The 18,182-nt window shown below is 39.6% G+C and overlaps 1 protein-coding gene and 1 pseudogene across 1 annotated transcript; one reads left to right on the forward strand and one right to left on the reverse strand.

The window, feature by feature from the left end:
• Window positions 1-580: 580 nt before the first annotated feature.
• Window positions 581-1,675, forward strand: LOC139460189 (adhesive plaque matrix protein-like). Its single transcript, XM_071241702.1, has one exon. The coding sequence runs from the start codon at window positions 581-583 to the stop codon at window positions 1,673-1,675; it is 1,095 nt and encodes a 364-aa protein (XP_071097803.1).
• An 11,377-nt stretch (window positions 1,676-13,052) lies between these two features.
• On the reverse strand, window positions 13,053-15,629 carry LOC139460483 (uncharacterized; annotated as a pseudogene).
• Window positions 15,630-18,182: the final 2,553 nt, after the last annotated feature.

The following is an 18,182-nucleotide window of genomic DNA, read 5'->3' on the forward strand; positions in this document are numbered from 1 at the left end:
CCATTTTGCCTACGTCCCATATGGCCTACATCCCATTTGGCCTACGTCCCATTTGGCCTACATCCCATTTGGCCTACATCCCATTTGGCCTACGTCACATTTGGCCTACGTCCCATTTGGCCTACGTCCCATTTGGCCTACATCCCATTTGGCCTACGTCCCATTTGGCCTACGTCCCATATGGCCTACGTCCCATATGGCCTATGTCCCATTTGGCCTACGTCCCATTTGGCCTACATCCCATTTGGCCTACGTCCCATTTGGCCTACGTCCCATATGGCCTACGTCCCATATGGCCTACGTCCCATATGGCCTATGTCCCATTTGGCCTACGTCCCATTTGGCCTACATCCCATTTGGCCTACGTCCCATTTGGCCTACGTCCCATATGGCCTACGTCCCATATGGCCTATGTCCCATTTGGCCTACGTCCCATTTGGCCTACATCCCATTTGGCCTACGTCCCATTTGGCCTACGTCCCATATGGCCTACGTCCCATATGGCCTATGTCCCATTTGGCCTACGTCCCATTTGGCCTACGTCCCATATGGCCTATGTCCCATTTGGCCTACGTCCCATATGGCCTACGTCCCATTTGGCCTACGTCGCATATGGCCTACGTCCCATTTGGCCTACATCCCATATGGCCTACGTCCCATTTCGCCTATGTCCCATTTGGCCTACATCCCATATGGCCTACGTCCCATTTTGCCTACGTCCCATATGGCCTACGTCCCATTTGGCCTACGTCCCATATGGCCTACGTCCCATTTGGCCTACGTCCCATTTGGCCTACATCCCATATGGCCTACGTCCCATTTGGCCTACATCCCATATGGCCTACGTCCCATTTGGCCTACGTCCCATATGGCCTACGTCCCATTTGGCCTACGTCCCATTTGGCCTACGTCCCACATGGCCTACGTCCCATATGGCCTACGTCCCATTTGGCCTACGTCCCATATGGCCTATGTCCCATTTGGCCTACATCCCATTTGGCCTACGTCCCATTTGGCCTACGTCCCATCTGGCCTACGTCCCATTTTGCCTACATCCCATTTTGCCTACGTCCCATTTGGCCTACGTCCCATTTGGCCTACGTCCCATATGGCCTACGTCCCATATGGCCTACATCCCATTTGGCCTACTTCCCATATGGCCTACGTCCCATCTGGCCTACATCCCATTTGGCCTACGTCCCATCTGGCCTACATCCCATTTGGCCTACGTCCCATATGGCCTACATCCCATTTGGCCTACGTCCCATATGGCCTACGTCCCATTTGGCCTACATCCCATTTGGCCTACGTCCCATATGGCCTACGTCCCATCTGGCCTACGTCCCATTTGGCCTACATCCCATTTGGCCTACATCCCATTTGGCCTACGTCCCATATGGCCTACATCCCATTTGGCCTACGTCCCATATGGCCTACGTCCCATTTGGCCTACGTCCCATTTGGCCTACGTCCCACATGGCCTACGTCCTATATGGCCTTTCCCATTTGGCCTACGTCCCATATGGCCTACGTCCCATATGGCCTTCATCCCATTTGGCCTACGTCCCATATGGCCTACGTCCAATATGGCCTTCATCCCATTTGGCCTACGTCCCATTTGGCCTACATCCCATATGGCCTACGTTCCATTTGGCCTATGTCCCATATGGCCTAAAGAAACAGAAATGACCTTTCCCATTTGGCCTACCACAAATTATTTTAAACAACCTACTTCCCTATTGACAAAGATGGTTTGGTTTGAGCTTAGTTAGCTCTTGATATTTCACACAGGCTTCTTCTGTGAAGTTGATTAATGTAACTATCTCACAATTAATTAATCCTTTTCTTATGTTCATAAGGATTGTATATAACTGGTTTTTTTGCATGTTGTGTATTTAGTCAATAGGATTGGTTTTATTTCTTTGATCACATACCAAATACCGATAATGATAAGGAAGTTAATTTAATAACAAAACATTGTTCTTAGTATTCATAGTATAAAAGTACTCACGGTTATCTTAGGACTTCAAAGAAAATGCAGTGGAAAACATAACTTATATAACTACTACCTCATTTCTGCCTGGATACTTCTAATTACTACTACTGGGATTCCGAACAGAAAGCCAATCAGTGGGATCGGACATTACACACATCTTACCGAACGCCACCCCCCCCAAGAGTCCCCCCCCCCTACGGACACTCATGTGTAGCTGAGTCTCTTTATCTATCTCCCTCTCCCCTCTAATTACACCAAGTTTCATATTGATTATATCCATCTCAAGCTTAATTTATTAATAACTATTGTACTTTACCCATTGTTCAATTTTCATCCCAGTGTTTTATCATTCCATGATTGTTGCCAACTATCCAAACCATGTCATCCACAACCCCCACACCCACATTCCCCCAAACAGACTCCATCTTCATCACACTCATCCACTCAGACAACACTCTCCCGGACTCACGCCCACACACAACCAGAACCCTGTCCCCTTTGACTTTGGGCTTGATTTTGAAGAATTCTCCTTCCACCAACCCCACAGCAACATCACCTCCCCAACCAAACAACCCCATCCCCCACAAATACAACCCACAGAAATTACCAAACCAACCTCCAACAAACCCAAAACAGCCCCAAAACCCCTATCCTCCAAACCCTCCAAGCGCCCTGACCACTCCCCTTCAGACACTTCCCAAACAACCAAAAAATCATGCACCCAACTAACCCCCCCCACCACCACAACTACCGCCTAAGCAATATAGTACCCACCACCACAAAACATATATTACTAGCCTTCTCAACAACATCCACACCACTAACCGACACTTTCTCAAATAACAAGTTCGCTCTCTGCCTCCAAAAAAAACAAATATCATACAAATATATAGAGGTTATCACGCGAGTGTGTTTGGGGATGGTAAATATCCTGCATTAGGAATAAACATTGTATTTAGTGAGCCTCTTTATCATCTTTATCTTTATCTTTATCATATAATGTCATTCTTTAATTTTGTGCTTCAAAATCACTTTCCCTCTCTCACAAACAATACCGAAACATTGTAAGTTTTCGTGGAATGCGCGCATTAATATTTATTACGTCTGAGGGTAAGTGATGTGTCAGTCGGACAGTGACAGTAGCCAATATAGTTCCAACTGAAATATCTTTCTTATGCAGTGGCGAAGTAACATATACGCAATGGGTGTTTTTAATTGCCTCTCGCGGCAATCCATCGGTCTGTCTGCTGGATTAACTGCCCTTTGTCAAAGGGAAGCTACTCAAATGCTAGTCTATGAGACGTCACAGCCACGGTCAGACGTTGTTGACAGTCGGTCTGTCCTGTCATAACGTTAAGAAGTGTAGTCAGATGTACACACAGCGACAAATCGAAACAAGGTAACAATTTAAACATATTTTGGCCAAATCCAACTATTTTAATTTGTGGAGAAAGTTTCAAGCCGCAGAGGACTTCAAGCACAGATATGGCTACTGATCCCACTTGGCTAGGCCTCGTGGCCTGGCAAAATTGTGTCGAAATTTATATCTTCAAAGTTGCCAAAACTTATAAAATGCCTTAGCTACGTCACAGTTAGACACTAATTTTCAGTATATTAGACTGTTCTTTTGATAATGAAAGCAATTATCTCTGTAGTTTATCCAGATTCCTGATGGTTAATTCTGACTCGATCGCCAAATGACGAGGGCGACGCCATGTTTGTTTATAAACAGTGAAAGTAGTCCCTACTTGACCTTTGATATTTGCATCTCTATCCGCATATGACCCCAATGGATATCGTTTTTATCTGTTGGCTTTATCCTGCCGAGAAACCTACCCATTATATGATAAATAAACAGATGCCGCAGAGGGTTCAAATTCACCTTCCCTTCACAAGACACACTAAATCAGGTTCGCAGACACCCAATAAAAGATGGCTTAAACATTACATGGCAAACACCACAATGGCTAACACAAATACAGGGGTTCATCTACATAGATCACAGGGACACACAGGAGGATATAACAGTAAACCAACTCAAAACCCAACCAGAAATAACAGACTACAAAAGAATCAACAACAGAACACCCATACCTGGCAGAACAACTACACAAACAATATTTCTCACATTTAAAGCCACAACACTCCCCACACACATAGTCTTTGGAGCTCTCAAATACAAAGTACACCCAATAAGAAAAAACAAACCTGACAATGCAACATCTGCCACTCTTACAACCATATCACTGCTACCTGCCGCCAACCGCCCATGTGCCAGAAATGTGGATCCCTTCGCCACGAAACCATAGAATGCACATGGGCGGCCTACTGCATACACTGTGACACCGAAGGACATACAGCCACACAAAATACATGTCCCCTCAAACAAAAACACATCCTTCGGCTGAACAAACACATGAAACAAAAACACATCTCCCAAAACCGGCCAGAATTATTCAAACATATAACAGCCTCCCTGAATATGAAGACACCTCAGACACATCATCAATACTACCTGACCCCATCCTCCCGACAGAACCCCGCCCCCCTACAAACAAGACGCAAACAACTTTTCTCTACCCCACTGCCAACGCCCCAGACACACTCCTACCAAACAAACGCCGTCCCCCCCCTCCCCACACTGAACACTACCATACCCGAACAAACCATACCAAGTCAACCCCATCCCACCACCGCCATACCCCCACCAACAAGACCCAAGACCCACCCCTAGCCGAAACAACCCCTGCTACCCCATCCCACCCTTTCCCAATCCCCCCCCCCGCCCCCCCTCCAGTAATTCTCCTCTCCCCCCCCCCCCCCCCCCCCCCCTCCCAATCCCCTAACCACGCACAGACCCCACTACAAGCACTCTTCAGATCAGCCACACAACCACAGTGTAAAACCCGACCACACAAAGCCAAAGCCCACCTCTCCAAGAAACCTCTCATCGCCCAGAAAATACAATCACTCAGACCAGCAACCTCCAAACCTCCAACCTCCAAACCAATCACCCAAAAACTACATACAAACACCAACAAAATCATTGAATTCCTGTCGGCAGCTCTCCTTATCAAAAGCCCCACCCAAAAAAAACTCCACACCCTTGCCCTGGTGTCTAACCTTTACCAAAAACCATACCAGCATTTCCAAGCAGCCATTAAAGCACTAAAGTAAAACCAAACCAGCCCCCAACCCATGTTCCAAATCTGCCTCAAAACACCATGTACTTATCTTAAATTAGACCACTTAACTACTATTTCTGCTCATGGTGTTTCTACAGTGGAACTGCAACGGTCTCATCTCCAATGGGCATGAACTTAAGGCCCTCATCGCCCTAAACAAAATTGACCCCTATGTTATTGCTGTGCAAGAAACTAAAATATCTCCCCCAAAAAGCCTTCAAATTGCCAGGCTACACTTTCCTTCGGAAAGATAGAGCCAGACCACCCAATAAACCAGGACCCCCTCATGGAGCCCTGGGCCTTTTCATCAGAAAGAGCATCCATTATGAAGAAATTTCCATCCCTACACCTAACCTAGAAGTCCTGGCAGCCAACATCATTATAAGTGAAACAAAAATCACTGTTATAAATTGTTACCACACTAAGACCAAGCCCTTCACCCCCGAGGATTTAGAAATTGATAGGCCCAAACACCCTCATTTTAGGTGGTTTCAATGCTCATCACCCACTGTGGGGCACAAAAAACTATTTGGACAAATTTGGAAAATTTCTACTGGAATGGTTAGACACCAGTAACTTTGTCTGCCTAAACGACAATAGCGCCACTAGATTCCCCACTAGCCACCTCCAATCCCCCACAGCAGTAGACCTCTCCATCTCCACCCAAAATCTATTCCAAAAAAATGATAGCGACCACTACCACATAAAAAATCCCTTACCATATCACCTCCACCCCTCCACACACCCCAACAAACCAAATATAACTTCGTTAAAGCTGACTGGCAGGAATTCACCACACTCTGCAACAGAATAGACATACAGAACATACATAATACTGACATCGACACATTCAACACAAACCTTAGCAATACACTATACCACATAGCTATGAATTGCATACCCACCACCAAAACAAACCATACACACACTCCAGTACCATGGTGGTGCTCAGAAATCATTGAATCCAGAAAACTCAGGAAGAAAGCACTAAATAAGGCAAAACATGATGTTACTAAACTCCATTTGGCACGCAAACAAAGAAATCAAACTAAGGACTTAATCAAGGCAGCCAAAAGAAAACATTGGCAAACTTTTACATCAACTTTGAGGCTGGGCAAACAAAACTACAAAATACTATGGAAAAAATTTAAAGCAATTTCAGGTAATGCTAAGACTTTTAATATGCCCAAGTTTCCCTCGTTAAAAACCTGATAAAGAAAAAGCTAACGCCATGGCTGCGCACTTTTCGGCCTCCAGCAGCTCCACCAACCACTTAAAACACATACAAGACACCATAAAAACACAACCCACATACCAAAACAGACCCCAACACTCACACTTACCCATCAACAAACTCATTAATATACATGAACTCAAAACAGCAATAAAAAACAAAAACACATCCCCAGCCACTGGACTAGACAACATCAGCTACAAAATACTCAACCACATCCCTATCAAAATTAAAAAATTACTTCTACAACTTTACAACCAAATTTGGACCTCTGTCTATCTCCCCAAAACATGGAAAAATGCCCCATCTCTCTCACATCACATATATGTAAAATCATGGAGTCGATAATTAACAACAGACTAAAGTTTAAAATTAAAAACAATAGCCTTCTTAAAGAGGACCAGAGTGTCTTTAAAGCGAATAGACAGACTTTAGACCACATTATAAATTTGGAACACGACGTAAAGACAGCTCAAGTCCAAAAACAATACACTGTGGCCATATTTATTGACTTTTCTAAAGCATTTGACATGGTTTGGCACAATGGCCTTATTCAAAAATTATTAGAGAAAGCCATAGATGGAAGAATTTTAAATTTCATTCACTCATTCCTAAGCAACAGAAACATAACAGTAAAATCAAACAACACACTATCTGACCCCCACCTGCTTGAAAATGGCACCCCCCAGGGAAGCATCATGTCCCCCAAGCTATTTAATCTCATGATTGATGACATTTTTCCAAAACTCCCCAATAAAATAACTACAGCAAAATTCGCAGACGATATCTCATTCTGGACGTCATCATTAAAACAAATTGAAAAAAACCATCCTTTTGGACCTTGAACACTGGGCTTCCCAATGGGGGTTCAAAATCAATACCAAAAAAAACATCGGCTTATTATTCAAAAAACCCTACATGCCAAATTTAACACCCAAACTCACACTTAATGAAGAAACTCTCACTGGGGAGCTGACAAACAAACACTCATAAATATATACAAAACACTTATACAAGCAAAAATAGACTATGCTGCTTCGGTCTTTCACTCCTCAAAAGAAAACCTGGAAAAAAAGCTCAATTCTATTCAGTACAAGGCCCTTAAGATAGCCCTGGGGACCAGAGCTGGCACCTCCCTAAACACACTACAAATCCTTACAGACATCACATCAATACAACTTAAACGACACCAATCAATGCTCAACTACTGGGCTGGGACACAACAAAACCCCATTCTTAAACAAATAACACTGAAATACCAAAACGCCAGACCCGCCACCATCAAAAAATTCAAAAACAACAAACACATGGCCCTCTTCATCACCCACCTGTACAACCTCATTAAAACTTACAAACTAGAACACATTACCCACACACACCCAAATGACTCATACATCCATGACATCCCCCCCCCCTGAAACAGACACAACCCTAACCATAACATCTAAAAAACACAACAAACTCACAAACACAGAAAAAGGCACAATATCACTAAACTACATCCAAGACAACTGGCCGGAACATACACACATCTACACAGATGCATCATATAATACAAACAACAAAAAAACAGGGCTGGGTATCCACATAACACAACCTACACCAATCACCAAAAAATACCACTACACAAACTATACCCACACAAATACAGCAGAATTGCTAGCCATACTACAAGCATACCACCAAGCTGAAACAACAAACCAAAACAAAATCATCATTATCTCTGACTCACTAAACTCAATAAAACAAATTGCAGACAAACACTCCAAAACCAGACCTGATCTAATTAACCAGACAATAAACACCCACTCAAAACTAAATACAGAAAATAAAACATTAGTATGGATACCCAGTCACACAGGCATACCAGGAAATGAATTCACAGACCAAAACAGCAAAAGCAGCAACAAATGAACAGTCACCCCTAGACTAACATTTAGTCTCTGAAATCTTATATTACCGGTACACAATATCCTTCTTGACTCTAAAAATAAAAAAATTCCCTGTGGAATAGAGCTAGCTTGAGCTGGCTAGACTTGCTTTTGTATGCATTTCTAGATTATTATTTTTTCATAAAATAAATATATTCCACGGTCATGGTGCAGGACTAAGTCACCCCCAATACAATTCCATACAAGCAAAGCCGAAACAAAAACATTAATTAAACACACTATAAAACAAACAAAAATCCTAAATAATTTACAAAAATGCAAATCACAAAAACACTGTTCACCACCCCAATTACACAATGCAAAAACTATACAAACTCCATTCTAACAGATAAAATCATAAATAGAATACATAGCAACCAAACCAACTTAAACAAAACACTGCACAAAATGGAACAATATTTATTTTGTATAGTCTGGCCATGCCAACAGTGCAGATTTATTTGTTGTTTAACACCTCACTCAGCAATATTCCAGCTATATGACTGCAGACTGTAAAGTAATTGTGTCTGGACCAGACAATCAAGTGATTGATATCATGAGCATCGATCCACTCACATGGGATCAATGACATGTATCAACCAAGTCAGCGAGTCTGACCACCCGATCCCGTTTGTCGCCTGTTATGACAAGCATAGTCACCTTTTACAGCAATACAGTGCAGAATATTGGATAATATAGGGCACATACTACAGTAGAAACTAACATTTTTAGTCCACAAGTCCTTACAATGATAACATAGTGTAAAAACCTGAAAAATAGCAAATGTCTACAAGTTCTTTCATACACTGACAATTGGACACTTTGGCATGAACTGCAGGACTAGTTCAAATTTCTAACATTGCACATTGTGACAGAGCACTTCAATTCATATTGGTTTTTTAATTTCTAAATTTGAACAAGATAAAGAGTTAGCTGGAATAAAATGCTGTCATTTGTTGTGAGTAAAGATACAAAACTTATGCATGTTAGGATATTCATAATAGTCTGGATGAAGGACAATTCTACCATGAACTTGGAATTTACTCGATTCTGATTGGTCAATCAGAGGCTATTAAATCACAATAAACCCTCTCTGATTGAAACAGCTGGTTTGACGGCCACATCACCGCGGAAGCTAATATTCATTGAATAGTACTATTTTCAGTCATTGTCGGTAGGCATATTTAAATAATTATATCTACCATTATAGGTTACAAAATGCACAGATGCAGTTACTACAATATTCAAAGGATGTGTGGCAATACATTTCGTGCAGAAAAACACGACAGAAATCAACAAAGGGAATGTATTTACATTTTGGAGACAACAGAGAGCTTGGAATTTTGGCGCTATTCTATATACGACTGTGACGTCATATCTTTTGCGTCACAATGAGCGATATGACGTCATAATGGTGACACGCGATCTAGAGCGAAAGCCTTGCAAAGCTTGCTTTGTTTTCTTTAGGGATGCCCACCTCATGTTAGCTTACCAAGTTGCCATGCTTATATGCTTTCAGTGTCTGTCATATGTTCGAGTGAAGTATTACGGTGTAAACAAACTGCTTGAGTATATACAGCGCCATATTTTGTTCGGTGATTCCGTAATTCAGATCGATAACCCACTCAAAACACTGAACTCAACCCATGCCGCTTCACTCAGTATATTTGCTAACATCAAAGAGTTTGCGTTTGATTTAGTCATGGTAGAATGGAGATAAACATACTGTATTTTCAATGTAGAGCTAGGTTACCTGTAGATTTAACCCCGCTAAATTTAACATTTGAAACCTCATGCTGCGCGTTCGGTTCCAAATTCAATTTAGCGGGGTTATCTCTACAGGTAACCTAGCTCTGCATTGAAAACACAGCATGTTTATCTCCTAAATATCTTGACCTAATGTTAGTATCAGCTGGACAAATGAGAAGTGCATGGTATTCATCATCTAAGTCTCTACAAATTGCACAAACTATAAGTAAAACCATGATCACTAGACATTCTATATTTATGTCTTTCTATTGGCCCATCATACTTGCATAAATGCTGAATTATCATCACAATGCAAGAGTTACATGCTTTGAAATGATCTTACTTAAGAGAACATAACAAAAATTGCAAATGTAATGAATAGTGATAAAATAATACAGATACAGTTGATATTGTGTAACAATATTTCTTTCAATTATCACTAACTATTGTATCTGTCGAATTCAGCTGATTAGAGGTGTAACGATACGGGAGGGTCACAATATGATACGTATCAAGATACAGGGGTCGCGATACAATAAGTATCACGATACAGTGTTTCTGGGACAAGTTAAGCCAAGTTGATGTCTTTCTGCTCTCTAAAAGATGTGACAAGTACAGTTGAAGAAGATATAGGGTGTTTATTTACTGTAATAGCAAATTGTCAACAATACAGTATGTTTTACTGAAATACAAACTGGCTTAAAGAAAAAGTTGCTCATAACTTTATGCAAAAAATATAAACATTAAATACTATTTATCAAGTTTCAACTTGTTTACTTTAGTAAGTTCATATTTCATGTTTAAAAGTAAGTAAAACAGTGTTATGAAAATATCGTATGTATCGCGATACATGCTTTCCAAATCGATGCATCGTATCGTGGGCTGTGCATCTGGATACAATACTGTATCGCCGTATCGTTACACCACTACAGCTGATCATGTCCGAGCAAATCAGTAAATCTTGTCATTCATATTACAGCTGGTGTATTTTCATATCTAATATGATACTATTATGGAAGCAAAATAATGTTGTCAAAACCAAATACCTGCTATTTTTGGGTTCTTACCTTTGACCTTTGTCCTGACATGGGCACAATTAGTAATATTTTATTTAGTTTTAAAATCTCTCCGACTTATAGGAATATTATTTGAATTAAAACGTTATTTTGGCGAAAAGAATCAATTTAGATCTGTCGTACAAAATAGTTGCATTTCTACATAACTGTCCTTAGTAATTTTGATGATAATAATTTTTCACTTGGAGTGAGTTGGGTTTAACGTCGCTTTTAACATTATTCCAGTTATATCACGGCGTTCTTCACTTGTACATGATTCGACAAGAGAAACACCAAATTCCGCATTCAGTTTTAGTTGGTAGTAGACGGATTTCCTCTGCAGCATTTGAATTTCAATGTCTAATTTCTTTTGATTTTTTTCTAACAATTCAATTTCCAGTTTCAGCTTCCTTTGTTCAAGTTTCGTCCTTTTCGTGTCCTGTATCGTGTTGTTAGGTTGCCTCAGCTTGTGTTCTTTTTCTTTTGCGGACGGTCTTTTTTTTGTAAATATAACAAGACTGACTTGTCACATTTTAGAAACATGATTTGTGTACACTGCGTCATCTTTGGGAGTATAGTATTGTTGATAGGATTATGGGTGTTAGTGTGACTGAAATATAATTCGAATATATTTCCTGTCACCTAGTATTTTCAGCTTATGACAAGACAGTGAATGTATTGTTTGGGGTAAAACATGTATTAGCATCTTGCTATTAGTGTTTTCATTTCTATGCTTTCAATAAATCATACAAAGGTCATATTTTATTAGTAGTAGTATTATACTAGTATTATACTAGTATTATAGAAGGATTATGCAAACATGAATTTGATCTGTAACTGCAATATTGAATATACTGAAATAAACTCTGAAAATGTTCATTATTTAGTATAGTAATATGTTCTACAGATATTACTCAGATCCTTCTGTTTCGCATGGCGCGTGACTTGTTTGTTTGTTTCGAGATGAATGTGTGACGAATAGATATTATGATAATTAGAGAGTGTGTTTCTGTGTCGTAAATATATTAGAAATAAAAAAATGCATTATATGAGTCTTTTACGTCACGAAAACACATACTGGTAATAGTATATTTATCATACACTGTTATTTTTAAAATGATATATTCAATGTGTTGCGCTTCACTGTAAATAACAGGATACTGTTTATAACATTGAAAAAAATGCAAAAAATTATTGTATCCTTTTCAAACATTTATATATTTAAGCATTCTATAAAGTCACAAAATAAAGTTATAATTTAATGTTATTAATTGAGAATAATTACATTGATTGTATACACTGTGTCAGCTCAGACAATAATGTTATGACAGGAATAGCAAACTATGCTCTACAATACATGTTGGAAATTTTGGTATTATGTTCAAGACATGACCCAGAGGCGGATACAGCTTTTTTGAAAAGGGGGGGTGCACAACTAAGATCTATTTATTGTCTTTGGTGGTAATTTATACAGAAATAAAATAATTTATACAGAAATAAAAAGGGGGGTGCGCACCCCCGCACCCCCCTTCTGTATCCGCCCATGTGACCTATATAAGGGAGACAACCCACTGAGTAATTAGATATATGTCCCATGTTATAGATGTGATTATGAGTGAGTGAGTGAGTGAGTTGGGTTCAACCCCGCTTTTAACAGTATTCCAGTCATATCACGGCGTGTCAGCTTAATGTGGGAGGAAAGCCCGAAGTGATGCAGGTTATTAGACGTTTACCACTTCGGTGAAACCCACGAGCACGGGTATGGTGCTGACAAACCTAGAAACATAATTGGGGCGAACCGGGATTCGAACCCACAATCATAGGTTTAACACAGCGAATCGTGGTGCCTTGGACGATTAGGCCACCCGTGCCCCCAGATGTGATTATGTATAATAATACATGTTAATAGTATTCAGACATATGGTGATATGTATTACCTCCTAGTGCAGTGGCAGCTACATCGCCAGTTTCAGGAATGACTGAAGTGAACAGAATATTAAAAATACAGTAATGAAGCTATTTTAACATTTTACAAGTTAGAATTGACAAAAACAATTGTATTTGTGACTGAAATTGTGATGAGTGATTAATTTGATTATCTGACAAATATTAATTATTTTTTGAATGATTTTGTACCAGTGCAATTCACAACAAATGTATTCATTACTTTGATCACAGGCATATAAAGTTGGTGTCTGAAACAATATTTGTTTCCCTTGTCTTTTGACAGTACTTGATTTGTTTGTACTATATTTGATATATATTTTTGTCATCCAAATACATTGTCCCAGGTGATAGGTGTCACCATAACCAACATTAATGAGATATAGTTGGCCTTAAAATTTACATCAATCTTTTACATATTAAACTGACCATACCATCAGTGTCAATGCCATGTTCTAGGCCTTGAATACCTGGCCTCCCCTCCAAAGATTGAGAAAGGACCTCGTCCTCGTTGGACAGTGCTGGGAGTGGAGGCCCTCCTCCAGTTGTGGCCATTGACCTTTTAAGGCCGTCGATCTTGCTTTTAGCTACAATACAAACTTGCAGTTTAGTTTCAGGAACAATAACATATATATTGAAATATTAAATTTGGGTTTCATTGACACATATTCATGTGTTATTGAGGTATAAACATGTGTTTCATCAATTATATAATAACCCTTTAATACATTATGATGGATTAACATTGAGACACAATATGTCTCTTAGTATTTTTCTAATATAAAAGAGTACCTCTTTGTTTCAAATTTAAGTACTTCTTTTTTACTTCCAAAAGTATGTGGCTTCTGAAAGTATATGAAAGAAGAGATATAATTTGAAAATTAATATACAGGGACCCGTTCCACAAAGCGATCTTAGCGCTACGATGATCGTAAGCCTATGTTAAAGTATGGGACTTACGATCATCGTAGCGCTAAGATGGCTTTGTGGAACGGGGCCCAGAACATGTTTTCTTCTCCACTGTCAAGGAATTGTGGAGAGGAAAGCCCGTGAAAATACATGTCTCCATTAAGATTATATACAATTAAGTTCATGCAATGAAGAATCAGGCATATCAAGAGAGTGCTTGTCATGAATTTTCGACTGTTTACTTATGCAAATCTTGGCACCACATTTCACCGCATGTTCGAATACAGGACACGTTGTGATATATCACGGCTACTCGAAAGAACTTTATAACTTAATTACCCCTACCTCCAAGCAGAATTGGTTACAAAAGAATCCACAAAAACTGTTTGGACGATGTCCCTTGACCATGACACAACCTAGATCATATGAATAGTGATTATGCATAATCCAAACAGGTGAGGTGAGGTGAAATTGGTTTTAACGTCGCGTCCAAGATTATTGCACTTATATAGCGACGTGCATGTACGTGTATGTGTTTGTGCGGCTGCTTGTACTAGTCCAGACTGATGCCGATTTATAGTGCTAGCTCACTGAGATACCATGCCGCAGTTTAACATGAATACCCCACTCAGACACAGTATACTGACTCCGAGCCGACCAGTCCTTGTTTAAGCCCCTTAATGCCAAGCGCCAGACAGGGTAACAACAAGTACCATCTTTTAACGTCTTTTGGTATGACGCGGCCAGGGATCGAACCCCAGACCTTCCGCTCTCCGGGCTGACGCTCTACCACAAGACCACGGAGGCGGTCTACTCCAAACAGGAAGTAATGTAAACCACATAATTCTCACGTATCACACCACAATTATAGTGTGACGAGGAGACACAGCCCCCCTTAATTTTTTAACTCGCTTATGACAGGTACTTTGTTTTATCGAACTCGCTAACGAAAATCAGCATCGATCAATCCTGTGTCATAAATGTTGAATGAACATTTGAATGACGTATTTATAACTTTACTACCGCGATAATATAGCGTACCATGCTGCAAATGATATTAAACGATAACATATGAACAACTTACGTGTTGAGGATGTCCGTGATACTTTGCCATCCATCGGTCCATCGGTCCGCTATTGATGAATGAACTTCCCACCGCTTCCCTTGATCTCACCAAACAACAGTTGCTCTCGTTGTACAACTTCCTGGATGAGACATACCGTATTCGACGTAATATGTGCCCCGCTCTAATAAGCGCCCACGACGGAGTTTTCTAATATACTGGCTTGTGAACAATCCCAATTAGCACCCCTTCCGATTGATCAATGTTCACAAGACTTATTTATTTGCGTATAATACGCATGTTATATGCATTCTTAATTACGGAAAATTAAATTCTGGAAAAAATATATCTCGTATATAAACATTTCAGGCTGTCAGCATAAACCACGAAATTTACGATCTTTCAACTCTGTTGTTTTTCACCAAAAAAATATGCTAATAAGAGCCCCCTATTTCTAACTTTGAGAGCGCCCTGGACGCCTATTATGTCGAATACGGTACCTCCTCCGCTTCTGACCACCCCTTACCCCATCTTCTCGATTCGGTCACGCCCTCCGTTGCCATTGTAAATAAGCGGACGACAACATCCGGGTTGTTTTCTTACCATTCTCGACGGAAGAGTTCCAAATTGCCGCTTATGTCATAAACAAAGAGTCCATTGAGCATGCTCAAGCCGAGCGTGAGTTGTTCTCAGCTGAGTACAGACTCAAGATGTTTTATAACCTCTGCTTGAGTACAAGTACGAACTTGAGCATGAGCATGTATTTGAGCACGAAACCGAGTTGAGCACGAAATCTGTTTTATAACCTCTGGGCCTGGCCTCCCCTCATTCTGGTTCCTGTTCTTCCATGGCAATATAGAAAGAAAAGGAGGATTGAGGGCAAGTAACTCTAAACTGGTGAGCTTGGTCTGCTGATGCTTTCAAGCGAACAGTTATCCTGCTCTGTTATGAGTATTGAAGAATAGGAGGAAATTGCATAATGCATCAGGAACCATCATGTGAACACTGTTCAATGTGTAATAAAGGCATATAAATAAAAGAAATTGATAATTGTTTGTTGTTTATGTTTCATTAGCCAGCTGTGTAAATGAGGATGTTCCAAGATTTTGCCTCAGTTTGATAGCCACAGTTATCTTATGAAACCATGCATTGCTAGGACATCTCAGGAATAACATGTGTTTCCTTAGCTCTGGGAAAGTCTGATGACACATTGATCTGTTATGTCAAAGGTCAATGTCATAGCCAGACAAAATGTTTGTTTATGACCAAACTCTTCCTTAGGGCAGAGGTCGAAGTTGGCAAAAGGTCATGCATGACCGACATATACTTCATTTTTCTCTACAGAGCCTTTTCCTGCATAAGTCTTATACATAAAGTGGTATATCATTTTCGTCATTATTACATTGAATTCCACCAAAGGACATCATATTTGGTTAATATGCGCTGGATAGCTCTTTGAAAATGTTTTTGAAATATTTGTCACTGATATTGAAGGTCAAACTCACTGTCAAGGTCAAAAGTGATAACTCATGAAGGGTTGAAGTGTAAGGTCAAGGCACTAGTAAAGGTCATTCATAGTATTCAAGCATTTATTTCCATTATCATTAAAATGCCTATTTCTGGAGATATTTGTGAAGCATTATGCATGTTATATTATATGTTATATCATTTGAATACACCAGAGACCATATAATAGAGGGACGGCCCTCTAGTCTATGCGCGAAACCATCAGTGCAACGGCTTGTAGTGCGCAGCCTGTCCGGAAGCGTGCAGAAACGTGTTCACTGCAGTCATCGTTGTCGCCTTTTTTCCCATGCAAAAGATATATTTTACAATACATATTTACACTCATGTATTTCTTAACATTGTTAACATTACAACTGAGATTTGTTGGTGTCCTAAAGCATGTTGTTGTCACTGTATTTGATGACTGTGATCACGCTTTGTCTTTGTCCGAGAGAACACAAATTTCAGACTTTGACTCCAGAAATGGGACTAAAGCTGAACTTTCCCGAAATAATTACACCACAACTCTTAATTTTCGCATGCTTTCAGACGAATGTGTTCCTATTATCGGTCATGAATTAAATAGTTTTACATTCATCAAGATTTCCCCTTTGGCTTGGTACCAAAGTTATTAAGGTACGATCGGTAGGGTTTTTTTGTATGATTTTTGGCGCAAGGCCATATTTTACGACACATATTTTAAGTTAAATTACCATATAGCAGACGACATAACATGCATTTTGTCTGTGATTATCATCTGCATATATCTTTTGAAACATTCTATTCTTATATTGTATGATATTAGAATTGTTTTTGTAAGACGCGTATTTTTTTTACCATTGCTTTCACCATTTGTTCGTAAGTTTAACTTTGTTTCAGTTAGGCTTCTATCACATATCGCGCATATACTACATACTACAATACTACATATTTGTTATCTTCTGTAGATTTTGTCTGTATTAGTGATGACTACATTTAGTCAATTATTTATTTTACGCCGTGTCAATATTGATTATGAGCAAAATGATCTTGGCCTAAATCCAATCATAATAATGTAAATATGATGAAGGTACTATTTACTTTGTGTATTTACACAACAATGAAAACATCATACAAAAATTAAAATCCATTGCATGAAATATTTGTGTTATAAAATTATCATTTACTTTGTAAATGCCAAGAAAGAAGAAGGATTATATTGGCGAGAGAAGTCCCAGAAAACAAGGTCGAAAGTGTCATTCAGTAAAATAAATAGATGGTCTATTGTCCTTTTCTATGAAAAATACATTTACATATATCAGTATTTGTGATGTTTTGTTTTGTTTTAATAGTAATAGTTGCATGTCTCGTTCCAGGGTAGAGTTTTAAGTTTGTTTTTCATTGATCAGATATAAATAGAAAACTATGATGAAACAATTTTGAAAACCTACAAACGTAACTACAGTTTACGATATACTAGTATATATCTGGTACCAAGCTCGTTGAAGCTATATGGTTATACCTGAAATACCTAATTATTTGTATGCTGAAATATCAAACTAAACCTGTAATTTTAAATAACGATTGTAAAATTACAATCGCCCTCTTTACTTTGGAATTTAACAGTAGCC

The sequence above is a fragment of the Haliotis cracherodii genome, unplaced genomic scaffold (genome assembly GCF_022045235.1).
Source record: "Haliotis cracherodii isolate W230 unplaced genomic scaffold, xgHalCrac1.p SCAF_14, whole genome shotgun sequence".
NCBI lineage: Eukaryota > Metazoa > Mollusca > Gastropoda > Lepetellida > Haliotidae > Haliotis > Haliotis cracherodii.

Coding starts and splice junctions, on each gene's coding strand:
- LOC139460189 (XM_071241702.1), top strand. CDS start 581: ATGGCCTACGTCCCATTTGGCCTACGTCGCATATGGCCTACGTCCCAT.